This window comes from Haliotis asinina, chromosome 1, assembly GCF_037392515.1.
Source record: "Haliotis asinina isolate JCU_RB_2024 chromosome 1, JCU_Hal_asi_v2, whole genome shotgun sequence".
In the NCBI taxonomy this organism is placed as follows: Eukaryota; Metazoa; Mollusca; class Gastropoda; order Lepetellida; family Haliotidae; genus Haliotis; species Haliotis asinina.
The window spans coordinates 57,421,355-57,437,745 of record NC_090280.1 but is presented as its reverse complement, the minus strand read 5'-3'; the positions used below and the strand labels follow the sequence as shown (position 1 = coordinate 57,437,745).

At 40.1% G+C, this 16,391-nt stretch overlaps 2 protein-coding genes across 2 annotated transcripts; one reads left to right on the top strand and one right to left on the bottom strand.

Moving 5' to 3' along the window:
- Window positions 1-1,487: 1,487 nt before the first annotated feature.
- Window positions 1,488-6,321, top strand: LOC137294896 (sulfotransferase 1C2-like). Its single transcript, XM_067826068.1, has 5 exons — window positions 1,488-1,677; window positions 2,312-2,629; window positions 3,452-3,555; window positions 4,130-4,268; window positions 4,698-6,321. Exons 1-5 carry the CDS (start codon window positions 1,515-1,517, stop codon window positions 4,808-4,810), a joined length of 837 nt encoding a protein of 278 aa, XP_067682169.1. The 5' UTR covers window positions 1,488-1,514; the 3' UTR covers window positions 4,811-6,321.
- Window positions 6,322-7,860: 1,539 nt separating this feature from the next.
- Window positions 7,861-15,575, bottom strand: LOC137258454 (sulfotransferase 1A1-like). The gene is made up of 5 exons (XM_067796143.1): window positions 15,413-15,575; window positions 10,812-11,132; window positions 10,137-10,237; window positions 9,243-9,396; window positions 7,861-7,976 (listed from the first exon to the last, which is right to left on the bottom strand). Exons 1-5 carry the CDS (start codon window positions 15,573-15,575, stop codon window positions 7,861-7,863), a joined length of 855 nt encoding a protein of 284 aa, XP_067652244.1.
- Window positions 15,576-16,391: the final 816 nt, after the last annotated feature.

Genomic DNA, 16,391 nt, shown 5'->3' with positions numbered 1-16,391 from the left:
ATATGATGTAGATCATCAAATATTTACACATTCAAAAACAGCAAGTCGGTGACCACTCTCTCTAACAATGGCACAGCCATTACCACTCATAAGCATGGAAAAGCACTTCAGTTCATGGAAATGCACTTTATTACATTGCGTTATGACCTTCAGGTACATCCATGTTTATGCATAAGGACGATTTGATTCCCACTGAACCACGTGTCGTATTCACACTTTAAGATTGAATTTATATTCTGTGCATTCTGTGAAGGAAAACAATCAAGTTAATACGGAGGTTCGCATTGTGTCCCTCAGTACGTGCGAAAGACGAAAAATTTTGTTACTTTTGGGCTCACACATTTTCGAAAAAGTGTACGAATGTGCGTACCTCGTAATGAAACTTCAGTGTGATAGAATACTGTGCAATGAAATTTAAAATACATTCCGAGCGTGTGTATAATTCATGGCGGATCATTCGTAATACAAAAGGAATTCAAACGTTCAGCTTTGACACCTGTGAAGCATTTCTATATCCGTACAGCTCGTGATTTTGTTCGAGTTAATCGCTGTTGTCAACACAATACTACCATGCGTGTTTAGAATTAATTCATGGGTTTAAAGTTTGCTTTGCAGACATTAGGTCTGAAGATAACTGATTTGATACAGATGACCTACGTTTGAATAATCACAGCCATGCCATAGCTGTGTTGTGAGCGCATTTGACTGTTTACTAGAGAGTGGTTACGTACACCTGTTACTTTTGAAAGACAGTCACCAAAAGGTCTGAAGGTAAGGACAGTTGTTTGCTTATATGTTTGTTTGGTTAGGTGATTAATAATATTCAGTTGCATGACGGGGGTCTGTTCGTGAACATCTATTTAAGCGCTCGGGATACGATGCCATGTTCCAGCCACGCCATCGAACTTGACCACATGATCCCATTAGTCGCCTCTTCTGGCACTGACTTGCTGACGGTCAATTCCATACAGGTTCTTGAGGAGTGTTAAACGTTGTATGTCGTGTAAAGAGCTTTGAATTTTCAAAAATGATAATCACAGCACTAAATCAGGAAAAATCCACCCTTTTTGTTCCATCAGCATTATAACTTTGATCAGTTAGAAATTTTCTTTGTATGCGTGTTGCATACCCTACATTCTGCATTAATTAAAGGCTAAATAAAAAAGATGAAATGTTCTAGGGCATAATAATGTTGACTAATGTTGAGTCAATTTGTCCACTATAAGAATGAACGTCAGTAAAAACAAGTGTGACTGAATCTATTCTACTCATTAACACGTGCTAAACTTTCCAAGCTGTATTTCTGTGAGTAAACATTTAATTTTCTATGCAGTCTAACGGATAAATCACTAAATATACGTTGAATGAAATGTATTTCTACACTGTACGTATACGTAAAAGATACCTGGAGCGAAGATTTCTTCACCACACCCTCATTTTTATTGTATGCCATAGGTAAACTGGTTTATTCATTGTTATAGACAATGATTCAATCGTCGATTGCACTGGCTCAGATGTCACGTGACACTGTGGAAGAAGACGACGGGGACACCATCTGGCACACTGAACACGACGGTATCCGCTACCCAAACTCTCCCAACATCGACTCCATCACCAACATCCACAACCTCCCAATCAGAGATGATGACATTCTCATCTGTGCGTACCCAAAATCAGGTGAGAAGATCCGAGTTAGAAATGATCTTCGGCAACCCTTGTTTGACTCCCGTTAAGATCCGGGTTAGAACGGGTGATTGATAAGCCATATGACCAGATTCCAGCTATATGGCGTCAGCCTATAAATAGTAGTCAAGTGGGCAGTGTAATTCAGTGATCAACAGCATGAGCATCGGTCTCTGCATTTGCGGTATGATGACGTGCATGTACCAAGTCAGTGAGCCTGACACTCCAACTCGTTCCTTGCCTCCTACGACCAGCGATGGTTGCTGAAGGTTGCTTTCTGTAACCAGGATCTTCATGGGCTCCATCCTTCTATTAGTGTCAGTCATTATCCTTAGAATATGATGTTAAATGCGTGAATGAAAATCCCTGTATATTGGATTGCTTTATACAATATTCCAGTCATTTAATTCCCGGCACGCCAAGATTTGATTTCTGGGAATCGAACCAGCTACATGGCTCTGGCAGCACTGCATTTAGAAACAGGCTGCCAATCCTTACCATCTAACTGCTCAGTGCTTGTGTTAAGTCTCGTCCACATATCATATAATGTGAATGTCATTGATCCTGTCTTCTTTGGTCCGCAGTTGTTTCACGGCGTTAGGCAATATTCACTCACTCACTGTTTCAGGCGTACACTGGGTCAGTGAAATGGTCCGACATCTTGTCACAGGTCATGCAAGTCAGGGCAGTGAGGAAAAGAAAACAAGGATGACAGAAGTCCTGCCACAGAATGTGACCTCTCTTATGTCTCCCAGAATTCTCAGAAGTCATCACAACGTGAAGCTTCTGACTGCTGACATTTTCAAGAAGAGATGTAAAATCGTGTATGTGATACGGAACCCTAAGGATGTAATCGTGACCTTGTACAACCACGCCCGAAATACACCACAGTGCATATACCAAGACAGCTGGGAGCGTTATATGCAGTACTGTATACTCGGCAAATGTAGGAACGCAATCTCATTGTTTATTTTTTTAATCCTTAAAACAGTAGGTGAAAACTGAAATGAACCAAGGCCGTTTTGGATATTTTGAACTGCTCTCTCAGAAATGTTAATTGAATGAAAGTGAATTCTGTAATCAGATTGGTTTGAAAGACATTGGTTTTGTTAGACTTTGATGGTAAAAATATTTCACTGGATCGTTTGTACCATTTCCATCAATCTGAAATTTGAGAGTACAAGAGCTTTTCTTTACTTTTATATCCAAATAGTGTTAGCTGCGAGAGTTAGGACTGAAGTTTTGTCTGCACCTACATCGCGATACATCCCCTCATGTGTATTGAGATAATACGTATCAGTTATTCGCCAGTGTACAATGGGTACCCACATTGTTCTCCAGAAGAAAACTGAAAATGGAAATTGTTTGATAGGCTATGACCATTGCTTGGTTGCTTCTATCTAAACCACACCATGGTCACAGTGGGATATTAGAAGATACATTTCGTAAACCGTTTTAAAAAGCCTAAAGAAGCTGTATTTAATTTCGTAATAAGCTCACTGGGTATTTACGATACGTGCTAGGGCTGGTCTTTTTCAGCCCGTGCTTGTCGTTAGAAGCGACTAAGAGGATTGGGTGGTCAGACTTGATTGATGCGGGTCTGCGTGTTCCGTGTATTTCTGTGTAACGATTTTCAGAATGGATTCTCTCTTCCAGACATGATTATTTACAAAACACCCCGGTTCCTCTGGAATATTGCTGAGAGTTGTTAAACAACAAACTTCATATAAGTGAATTGACTCTTTTATTGGGTATTACTTTGCCACAGTTCACTATGGGTCCTGGTTCGACCATGTTCTCGAGTGGGAGGACCTACAGAAGACTCATCCCGATGTCCCGATCCTCACCCTCCATTATGAGGACATAAAAGAGGTGAGTGAGCGGGTGAGTGATTATTGCACAACGCTGTATACGTATTGAGAAATGTCAATGGACATATTATATTTAAACACACAGAAATGTGTGAAACGTCAGGCAGTATCTTCTCTCAGGCGAAACACGTTCCATTGGATATAGTGGTGGAGAAAACAATGTAAAAGGATCAAGGAAAGCCAGTGATGGTTATATTAATAATTGTAATAATAGTAATGAGTGCATGTATCATAAATAATACGTTCCCCTCCCGACACACAATACACAATTGACAATACAGTATATCAGGATGTTAATTACTTCGAGTCGGTAGTCATCTATAAAGTACTTGGGTTGTTTGTATTGTTCATTGTTGTTGTTGTTGTTGTTGTTGTTGTTGTTGCAAAGACATGAGTTCCTTTGGACTCGACTAGTGATCCCTAGTGCTTTGGACGGTTAGGTCACCTGTGTCCATTCCATTCATTTTCATGCATTCACATTTGAAGGTATGTTATAATTAATTATTGAAAGGAGCGTGGTCAGCTAGGTTGTGTGATGTGATGATCGTGTTTTCCTTGATTTATATGGTTTCTAGGATCCTTTACGAGAGATTAGGAAAGTGAACGAATTTCATGGATCAGGTCGCAGCACCGACTTCCTGCGTGAGGCGATTGAAGTCGCCAGCTGTGGGAACATGAAGCAGACGAAATCCCCATCCGAAGCCTACAGGGGAGGTAATTATTATATAACCGCTCTTGAGTAGAGGAGAGTTTAGTAGCCTCTTGGTCCGTCTATCAGTATATGATTTAGGGAAGAAAGTTTTTACTTAAATGGAATGTTTATTGTTGATGTTGTTATTGTACGTTCGAAATCTTTATTGTATTTTGCATTTGTAAAGAACAAAACTCTTATCTCTAGTTTAGATATCATAAACAACTATTAGAGTTAGAGGCTTCCAGAGTCATGCGCAATGTCTTTTTAGAAAGTGGTCCACTGTTGCATGAGTTACATTACCCTTTCTTAGTAAGTCACTATCAAAAACAGACAAACACAGACTGAATCATATATTCGCCAACACATAAATTTGTTCACACAGGTTCACAAAGTTGCTACACATTTTCCGTATTATGACATCGAAATCATTAATTTTTATGACTTTCCAGGTGAGGTAGGCAACTGGAAGAACTGGTTCACTGTGACACAGAACGAGTGGTTTGATCAGCTGTTCCAGGAGAGGACGGCGGACTCGGACATCAAAGTTAGATTTACGTTATAGTAGCTCCAGTTCCTTACAGAGATGTATACTCTTCAAGGGCGTAACTTCTATTACACACTTGCGCACAACAACTTTGTCCAACTATAATGTTTTATGTAGCTTTACCCAAAAGCGTCGTACTTTGGGGGGTTATTATCTCTACCCTGATACGCGAAAAAGGCTTTTCACAAGGCCACTTAGAGTGTCACATACTCCACGATAACCGTGACTTCGAATTTGACATTGATAGCGCCATCGGCGAATTCCCTGGTGAGACTGACAGAAGACTAGCGTTATGCTAGGCCATTGCTGTCTTCTGGTGTCAATTTGTTAGCAGTTTGAACTTTCAAGTGTTTCAACATGTATTAAATGTCTTCCATTTCGGAAACTTTGTATCTGTTTCGAGTTCAAGGATGATTCACACTTTAGTATCATTTCAGTCTCTGCACATTTTGATGTTGTTTTGGAATTTCTATAGATTATACTAACTTGCTCTTGAAAAATATCGCTAATTTACTTCTCAAAATGCAGGGAAACGTATTTCAGTGCATTTTCATTTCAAAATTGTCTCGGTGGATGAGGGGGTGGGGGCTGTAAGCGGCTGTCGAGCGGGGTCGAGCGCTACGCGCTCTCGGTCAACTCACTTCAAGACTGAACTGTTGCTATTTGCATATTTGCATACGCAATCTGTTTCCTTAGTTACGCTCATGATAATTGTGTTCAGTACCAGTACATATATACACACAGACAAATGTGGAAACACGTATGTGATTGAGTGTAACGTGATCTAAAATTTCCACCAAGAGACAGCAGAAGCTGCAGGCACATTTTTAATGTAAATCACAGTTTACTGCACCAAATTATACGTGCACTTCCTGCAGGCCACAACGTGAATGGGTGAGTTTACTTTTACACTTCTCTTAGCAATATTGAAGCATTATAAGAGCAGAGGACACCGGAAATGGGCTTCACACTTTGTACCCGGGAATCGAACCCGGATCGTCAGAGTGCCGAGTGGACGCTGCAATCATTCGGCTACCCCTGGTGAACTGTGATTATTATTGAAATGTCAGGTGTATAGCCAATGTCAATCCTTGCCGTCTATGTCCGCACTAGACAAAATAGTATTCTTACTGACTAATAATCAACTATAAAGCCCCTTTCCGAACTCCTCCATAGTATCTTCAGGCCTCGAAATATCCATGTATAATAGTGTATTCTATAACTGTCAAATACGTCAGTATTCATTTACCACCATGTATGATATGATTTATATATTTGCGCTATTTGTGTGTGAGATGTGTTGTGTGTGTGTATGTTTGTGTATGTATGTGTGTGCATTTGTATGTATGTTTTGGGCTTGTGCGTGTGTATGTGTGGGTGTGATCATATTATCAATGTATTTTATTTAAATGTGATATTTGTGCCTCATGGGTCATTTGGCCGGATGTTTTTAAATCTAGAGCTGGAACCACGATATGTCTTTTATTGTAATACACCATGTGACACAGCAATAAAGTATATTTCTTCTTGCTGTAAGCGTACGCTTTAGTGCGACTGCGTAATCACCGGATTTCCGACGTGGTTCCTCTCACATGCCATGATTACATGCCAAAAGGGACGTAACTCTCGCGCTGCCTACTGTCCACCACTAAACATGGGATCCAAGATAATATTCCAGCAATATTGTGAACGGCGGGGGACACAGGAATGGGCTTCACACATTGTACCAATTGTACAAAAGAACCCGAGTCTTCGGCGTCACGAGCGAACACTTTAACCACTCTGTCATCCCACCGCACTTCATAAGACAAGAGGATCCCGGCATGGTAACCAACTTCATATTAACAAACTCATAGTCATTAAGCACCTTCTCCAAACGGGTATATTATAAGCAAGATAACAATAATAGATGTATGCCATGATGAATGATCATTGATTTATTAACAACTGAAAAATCCTCTTTCATTCTTCATCATCATCAAAAACCAATCATCTTGAAATGATTCACCAATCTGCATATTTTTTCATCTCCATCCTTACGTGTATGTGTCATGATTCGTTTACACCACCAGTTTAAGAAAAACAAGGAAATCAATGCAAAGAGTAACGGACCCTTGACAACGCTGCAACTGCTTTGGAAGATATGTATCATGCTATCCATGCAACCTTGTCCAAGTGTTTTACGAGCCTGTGATATGTCATAGTTTCCAAAGTCAAACTGCGTGTATGTCGACTTCGACTGGATTGGGTATGTCCCGCCTCATTTCCGAAAACAACGTCATAGTTATTTAGTTATATAACGTTGTGTCAATCCATTCAAGCAGCGTGTCGGCGCCAAAACTTTTGAATCGCTAACATGTCAAAACATTGATTACAGAACTATCTCGTTTCCGTCCATTTGCGCAACCAGCTCAGTTACAGACTTCCTTCTGTAATTAAGCGTCAACATTTGCAATAAAATGCTATTTCTTATTAACTGAGTTCTTATAAGCAAACTATCTGCCGGTTCTGAAACGAAATGGCGTACACTTCTCAATATATGATAAACATATACAATTAATTGTTAAACATATACAGGCAATATGACCCTGAATGACATGGACAAAATCGCCATAGGGAGAATCCAGTGTGTGATTCCGACAATATATGTATATGTATCACTGTCAAACGCTGATGACACAAATTATCCGCAAAGCATGATCTTCCCTCAGTTACTTGGAACAGTCGGGGTCATGTTGACTTTCAGAATACAATCCATGAAATTCTTCTCACTCAAGTGAAAAACCACCGTGAAAGGGAATCACTTGAGTGCTTGAAGACGCCTTGCAGAAACATTATCGAGAACTATAAATGTCATCTGGTCGTTTGAGGGAAGTATGATTTAGTTTGGTTTGATGCGGTATGGGAGCTCATGTGGATAAGAAGCAATGTCTCAATGTTTCCAGGATATAAAACTTGATCTGAGTAATAGAATGCTTAAGGCTGGGAGACAACATAGACATTATGTGCCATGTCCATTCTGATGGCCATGGCCACACGTCTCCTTCTGGAAAAGACAACAGTTCTGCCTAATCAAGAGTAAATCGAACCTTCACAGGACAATCTTTCATCTGTTCAGCATAATATTCATCAAACCACTCGTTCTGGGCCACAGTGAACCAGTTCTTCCAGTCGCCTATCTCACCTGGAAAGTCATAAAATATGATTGGGATTATGCTATCTTAGCACCGTTTCATTACCTTGATGGCAACATATTTAGATGTCATATATTTGGGCTCGATTTGTTTGGCTGTCGGTAAACACTAAAACAACCATATTCTAGCTATATGGAAACAGCCAGTAAATAATTGAGTCTGGGCCAGACAATCAAGTGATCAAGATCATGAACATCGATTTACGCAATAGTGATACGATTGCATGCGTCAACATGTCAGCGACGCTGACCACCCGATCCCGTTAGTCACCTCTTACGACAAGCATGGCTTGCGGAAGACTTATTCTGACCCGGATCTTCAGGGGTGGCTGTCATAGTGGATTCTGAGTAAGAAGTGACTATAAAATGTTACTTCGAGTCATTGTACCTGTATGACACCGGGTGCTCGCGATACGGCGTTCGTGAACACCAGTGCAGGAAAATACATTTCATTTGAATCTTCACTAGAGTGCGACAAGGTTACAAAAAATTCTTTCGTTCCTTCGAACAATAACAGTGAACACCGAATCAGGAAAAAAATATTCGAATTGATATTTTCAACAATATCATTCATCGACGAATGAGATGAACATCTCAAACAAAACCAAATCGAATTACAATCAATAACAAGGCATCTGAAGATGAATCTGTACAATTAACCCCCTTGGGAACACTTGGTCTCAACACCGTTTGATAGTTATACGTTAACACAAATTATTAAGACGAGTCAGCATTGTTTTTGCAGCGTTTTTAAGACTGAATCGCAACTTTTCCTCTTAACAGGGATTTCTTCTGATTAGGGATCCTTCATAATTTATGGCAGGTGACTGATCATTGTTTTGTAAAATCATGTACAATATGAATACAACCTCCCTGCCCATCTGCACCGCTTATTATGTACGAAATCAGTGACCACACCCTAATTTATATGTACAAAAACATAACTGTGACCCAACCTCACAAAAAACACACACAAACACACACACTCAAACACACACACTCACACTCTCTCACACACACACACACACAAACGCAAACACAAACGCACACACACACACACACAAACACACACACAAACGCAAACACAAACGCAAACACAAACACACACACTCAAACACACACACCCACACTCTCTCTCACACACACACACGGGCCTTATGGGAGAGGATTTATCGCTTCCATTTGCTACTGTGTGTTGTGATGTTAATTAAACCCACGTTAACCCGGTCAGTATCTATTATACAGCACTGTACATGCCTTTACGATAAGAAACCTTGCCAGTTAACTTGGCTGTAGCCTTGATTTTCCTCATCGAGTCGAAGTCGCAGTATTCACACACTTGCCGGATGTAGTCGTCACCCCTCGATATGCCAAAAAACTCACACAACTTCTTAGCCTCTCTGAAAGTGTCCTGTGGAGAGAACAAGGCAATATCAAATATAAAACGACACGCCAGAGAATTAATGTTACAAATGTTCCTGCAATCCTTAAAGAACCCAGCTGGAAACCAGAATGGTGAAGATTTGGAGACTGTAAAGACAGTGAAATGAAACTATGGTATTCAGACCCAGAGAAATCTTGTTAATATAATGCCATGAATACCAAACTCAATAATTATACATTATTATATACTGAGCAGTAGTTGCAGCTTGTGTTATCTGATGCCACACGGTTATAATGGAAGGTTGCAGTTTGTATTTACACCTTTTCAGTTCAGAGTTGCGTCACACCAGACCACGCCACATAAATATAGATCCTGAATTTGAGTAACATTGCCAGTGACTATTTTCTATGTCTTTACCCTGATTAACATTGCCCTTGATTACATCTTACATCTTTGTCTTGAATAGCATTGTCCTTGGTGGTATCTTAAGGCCGTGTCCTCAGTAGCAATGCCTGTGATTACATCTTACATATTTGCCCTAAAATAACATTGTCCTTGACGGTATCTTATGTCCTTGTCCAGTGGACTATTTTCAATGTCTTTGCCCTGAGTAACATTGTCCTTGATGGTATCATATGACTGTGTCCTTAATAGCATCGCCTGTGATTACATCTTACATCTTTGCCCTGAGTAGCATTCCCTGTGATTATATTTTATGCCCTCAACATAATGTTATGCCTTATTTTATGCCGCTCAACATTGCCCACCTCTTTAAGGTCTTCATAGAAAAGTGTCAGGAGAGGAATGTCGGTGGTTTTCTTCACTTCCTCCCAGCCCTTTAAATAGTCAAACCAGGACCCATATTCAACTGAAACATACACACACTCGAAACATGAACCGTATAAAATATTTCTACGCAACATTTTATTACACAAGGCACCGATATTCGTTCCCAGTTAGTTTGTGTATCTATTTGATTAAGATAATCAAATTTGAACCACACACCACATCACCATATTGCTGTTTGGAAGCATCATTGAATGACACCTCATCGCAAACTTTGTCTTCTTTTCCAATATTTTTTCAATATTTGTATATTATTAAACATTTCTATGCATTAATGAAATCGCTTTATCGTCTAGTGTAGTGTTTAACAAACACATGATTCATTGGGCTTCACCTTATGCAGTTTGTTCGAAACAGCCTCTGACAGCTGAAATGGGAGCCCTGTAGGATAAGTCTTACTAACAACCTTCAAAACCGTAGGCTGCTTGGGTTAACCTACGTAATTCTGTCCATTATGTTGTATGCGCTTAGGGCATGTCCGTGCGGCGTGAAGTTCAGCGCTTTGTATGCTGCCTTACTATTTATTACACTCTACAGTAGCATTCTACACAATTTGTTTAAAACAGTAAGTGTTCATTGATAGACACGTAACTTACACCTCCCCTCTGTTGCAGCACGCACATAATTCTCCCACTTCCCATGGTAGTCACTGAAGCCTATCTTTTTCACAAACACGAAACAGGATACAATTGCATCCTTGAGATTGCGAATGACGTACACAATTTTTGGTTTCTTGACCTTGACCTCATCTGGCAGGTGCCCTAATGGTGCGTGGGAGTTGAGGAGCCTGGGGGATGGGAGGTCTTTGTACTCCTCCTCGTCCACGAGTTCTATCATGGCGGATGTCTTGTCGATGTCAGATTTGTCAAGCTTGCCAGCCAGGAGAAGTCGTGACAGCTCCCACACCCAGTGTGTGCCTGGATTAAATATACTGAACAGCAAAAGAAATGCATGTTTCGAAAAAATGAAGTTTGATAAAAACTAGACGTTCGCGTTTATGTTTTCTATTTAAATACTTGACAAAAGAACAGAACGGCGTTTCTTTTGCTGTTATATGCTCAGAGCACCTTTAGAATTCAGCATCACAATTTCTCGTGAGGACCTTCCCAGCCGTAGGTCACGCGTCAGTGAGACAGGCAACCAGTTTGTGAGAACCCGTCGGACGCGAACCCGCGACCTTCGGATTGTTAGCCCGACAGCTAACCGACTGAGCTACGTCCACATTGTTGCACAATGTGCAAATTTAGCTAGTCATTCCTGTGACGTCATGGAAATGAACGGAAAGAGTCGAATTGGTTGCGGACAATTACGAAGGTTACGGGTAGACTTGGTGCCTCGTGTTTTCAATCTTCTGACGGTTGCCGAATGGTCCCGATATCATTTGGCACGATCGTCCTATTCCGTAATCTACAAGATACCATTTTTGTGGAATCAGCCGATATGGTTCGAACTGAAAACGGTTGTTGACGTCAGGCGTCAGACGTTGATTTCACGGTGCATGCATGAATGGCGTGCTTGTATAAAAATCACTGTGTGCTTTCGTGACAGAAAAGTGTTGTAGGGAACACAGTAAGGATAATGTGGATCGCGCCAAGGAATGAGTGAGACATGGGCATGTTTGGTGAGTTAGACTTCGAATCATTATTGAAAATATGTAGATCTAGAGGTGAAAGTTGCTGGAGGCCGATTTCCATCAGTCCAAAATTTCGACATTAAACCATTTCATCGTTTATTTGACTTTTGACGTCTTTTTGGTCTCCCGTTTTCTTTGTGAACAAAGAGTTAAAAATGGAAAAGGAAAACAGTTGCATTTACCTACTACGTTGGATTAGGTCCCTTAACCTAACCCTGAACCCTAACCCTAACCCTAACCCTAACCCTAACCCTAACCCTTTGAATAATTCTAACAAATAGAATACGCTCATACGCTCATGGCTGGCTAATGAATTCTTACCGCTTCGGGAAATAAATATTTCCTTGTAATGGTGCAAATTACTGAATTATATATATATATATATATATATATATATATATATATATATATATATATATATATATATATATATATATATATATATATATATATTAGATTGCAGTTGTAATTCATTTGATCCAAATAGTTACGTTTGAAACAGAAATATAGAATATATTTAGATTATTTTACATTGACCAAAACTGCGAATAGTAAAACATGACACAATCTGACCAATGTAAGTCATTCTTACTAAATTTTAAAAAATATAAATACATATACAAAATATTTAAATACACAAAATACAATACCTCAGCACCTCTTAAAACAAGAAATATGAGCATATTAATCAAAAAAGAAAAACTATTTAAAACTGGACCGGGTGCTTCCGAAAAATTGCGCATTCGCCGGGAACTACTACTGGAAACTCTCAACATCGTTGGGTTTCTGTAATGCCATGGCTGGTAGAGATGAAACTTGAGTGAGCGGAGTTTATACGCACTCACTGAGCTTGACGACCTTGTTGCTATGCCAGCGTCATAGGGCATTGTTTTAAGAACGTGCTTTTGAACAAAATCACCTGCAATTACGTAAAATAGTATTATGACGTGTCTTTAAAGTTTGTGGTGCTGTATTCTAAAGGTAGGCCATATCCTCAGATATGAATTCATTTTTGTGTGATAGGATAAACAGCTTGGGGAAATTGTTGGTATGAGTCACTGAACATCAATTATGACACCTGGTGTTTGGGAAGGATGGAAATGATACAGAAACATTGTTACACCTGGCTTAACAGTAGTTCATCCTTTACTGGTAATTAGTGTTAGGAGGTGGTAGGGTAACTTAGAGGTTAAAACTTTCCCTCGTTACATCGAAGACCCAGGCTCGATTGCCCTCATAGGTACTATGTGTGAAGGTTATTTCTGGTGTGCCCTGTTGTTGCTGTTAGATTGCTACAAGCGGAGTACTCACTCACCCACTCACTCTGGGTGCTCTCATGAACCAGTGTGTAAATGAAGATGTTTGAAAAGCCAAGAAAAGTAGTAATTTTGGTGATTTTAGGATTCGAACCGGCGATCAGCGGATCCTGGCATAACACTTTAGTAAATGGGACCACCTGTGTTCTCTGACTAATACAGGGGGTGATGGCTCATAAGATCATTGAAATAAGGCACAGTCACTGCAAATTCATCAGTGATGCCGAGGTTTCGTTAACGTGTAGTTTGACAACACACAGCAATATTCCAGTAGCATCTTGGCAGTCTGTAAATAAACGAGTGATCAACAGCATGAGCACCAAACTACCAGCTGATCCCGTCAGTCAGTTCTTACGACAAACATGGGTTGCTAAAGATCAATTCTAATCCGGATCTTCACAGGTGTAATATCTAGGCGTAATTTATACAATTCAGAGCAGGGTGAAATAAGAAATTATTTCCAAAGTTCAAACAAGGACCATTCCCAGTCCAGTAGACGCAGTGGTCAATTTCAGGCAAATTTGTTACACCCTGTAGATAAGTTGACACGCACGCACACAGAAACACAATGTCCACATTGAACCTGCACATACTTAAAACCAGTACATTAGCAGATAAAAACATCACTTGCTTCAGGTAAATACATTGCAACTAAAATCCATTAAAATTATTCATGTGAAATTAGTGTTACAAGTATCAAGTAACACTAATGCAGGTGCTCGGGAGTTATGGCTTCTATATACAGTCAGCTCCGGATACGAATATCCTCGTTGTGGTGTTACACAGCAAACTTAATGACAACGACAGCGGAGATCATGAACCAGTAAATCACTGCAGAACAGGTTCTGCAGGTCCTTATGGCCTTCAATATTAACATCTGAAACGCGGAGGTTATCAGCTATGTGCATGCTTGGCAAAACTTTTTAAAAGGTTTATAACGCTGGTGTATATTCCTGAGGCATTGAAAGACTGTTGTATCATACCCAGTTACAAAGGTGCTGGGAAACCATAAACATCAGACTCATACAGAAGTATAGCATTATTAATGGGTACATTCAAGCTATTTGGAAAGGTTATCAGCAATGGAAATCTATGAAGATAAGTCATTCCTTGACCTCAAGCAAGGTGACTGCATTTTGTGTTTTCAGCATCAAAAAGTAACATCATAGTATTTTCAAGGGGCATGGGGGAATCAACTGAACTTTGAACTCTCGAAAGGGCTCACAATCACACCCTGAACTGAAAGGAGCATGTAGATTAATTGCATTCCTAAGCGCAATGTGGCGTAAATGACAGGTTAAGGGAAGCTGAAAACTGCGAGAGGGACTACGACGACCTTCTGGTAGATGTAGTCGGTCAGTGTTCATGTATGGAACACCAACGAGAAGAACTGTGGTGCAGCATACCATCTCCTAAGCCAATAGACCAGAATGTGAAGCTTCACACTATGAAGGACGTGCATCTTGTTTGCTGCCTCCTGTCCTGCAGGCCTCCAGTAACTCTCTGATGACATTTACGATGATGATATTTATCTCCAATTGTGATCATGGACTATTCAGACTGTGCTTGATGATTCAGTAAAACCACTAGATTGTGAACATAATACTAGCAGACTTGTAAGCTTGCGTGCTTCGACACTTCGCCCTCTTGCATTCCTAAAATTGAATTTGCTCTCGTATTCTCGCATTCACGAATTTGTGCATTCTATCGCATTGTCGCATTTCTGAAATTGTATATACTCTTGCATTCTCGAAATTGTACATCCTTTCACATTCTCGCATTTTTGACATTGTACATCCTCTCACATTCTCATGATTTCCAATGTAACTCTGGTCAAGAAGAATGAAGAACATGAAATGTCTATGGGGGAATTATTGTGACGAAAATTGAATTTTTTTATTCAATATGCAGAGAGACGACGAAAAGTAATAAGCTCAAAGATATATGAAAGGATGCACAGAGGTGAGGAGGGGGTGCACAGAGTTATCTGAAAGGATGCACAGAGGTATGAAAGGATGCATAGGGTGTGTAAAACATTGCACAGATGTTTCTACAAGATGCAGTGGTGGAGGATGTTTATGGAGGGATGCACAGGGCTATATGGACGGATAAGCAGGACTGCATGAAAGGGTCACTGAAAATAGGCGATGACACCCTGTTTTGAGGAAACGGCTAGCACATCCTGCTCTACAGGTAGCACCCGTTCACCAAACAATTTCTATGAACGTAACGGTGACAGTGGACATACCTGACCTGGAATATGTGATGATGATTATGTCATCTGACCTGATTTTCACAGAGGCCATATTTACGATGGCCTTTTCACTAGGGAAGTTAGGAAATCGATAACCGTTGTGTGTGATGACCGACAGCCCGTCACCGCCGTCGTCTCTCAGCCTCACCGTTGTCATAGTGATAACGTCTTTGTGGCAGTTAAACCTGGAAAGTCACAAACATGTGTGATACGTATATACATTATATATACAAACACTGATACTTTTCTTTCTTTATTTATTTCTTCCTTTGACCCTTGTTTAACACGGTTGACAGCAATATTACAGTGATGTCTGGGCGGTCTGTAAATAATCGCGTCTGAACCAGACAATCCAGCGATCAGTACCATGAGCAACGATCTTCGCAGTTGGTATACGATGACATGTGTCAACAACATCAACGAAGAAGTGAAGACCGATTATAACCCGGATGTTCGAGGGATGTTATACGGACCTGGTGCATCCAAGGAGCCCTTGAAAAGCGGACAGTCAACATGGAAATGCAACAGCAGAAGACATCAAGTAGACTCAGCATTTCACGACAATATATGATGAAAATGAGAAAATAAATTATAATATTTTATTACATCTCTGATGTCCAAGCATCAAACTTAAAACACAAGAAGCCTTCAACTGTCATTCAAATAAGAATTGCAATCAGACCACAAAACATAGTCAGAAATTATTTTTTCAATGTCCTGTTCAGAGCAACACCATCCAATAGTTGTTCATAGCGGTTTTAGCGTTATTGACACTGAGTGAGTGCTTGTATCTGTTCCACAACAGATATCAATCGTACACACAAAGTATTATACACGTTTTGCATTTGTTTGTCCTTTTCGTATCTTTTGGCAGACATAAATGGCCACTATCCTCTATTGTGAAGAACTACGCCCAAGCATTGTAATCCTATGCTTACATTGCTTGTAGATCATATTGGGGTGGGGTAGCCTA

Excerpts from the sequence above, each read along its gene's own strand:
- LOC137294896 (XM_067826068.1), top strand. The coding sequence starts at position 1,515 with ATGTCACGTGACACTGTGGAAGAAGACGACGGGGACACCATCTGGCAC. Across the intron at positions 1,678-2,311 it reads CTGTGCGTACCCAAAATCAG|GCGTACACTGGGTCAGTGAA; the intron begins GTGAGAAGATCC and ends TCACTGTTTCAG. Across the intron at positions 4,269-4,697 it reads ATCCGAAGCCTACAGGGGAG|GTGAGGTAGGCAACTGGAAG; the intron begins GTAATTATTATA and ends ATGACTTTCCAG.
- LOC137258454 (XM_067796143.1), bottom strand. The coding sequence starts at position 15,575 with ATGACAACGGTGAGGCTGAGAGACGACGGCGGTGACGGGCTGTCGGTC. Across the intron at positions 10,238-10,811 it reads TGCTGCAACAGAGGGGAGGT|TTGAATATGGGTCCTGGTTT; the intron begins GTAAGTTACGTG and ends TGTATGTTTCAG. Across the intron at positions 9,397-10,136 it reads TCTATGAAGACCTTAAAGAG|GACACTTTCAGAGAGGCTAA; the intron begins GTGGGCAATGTT and ends TTCTCTCCACAG.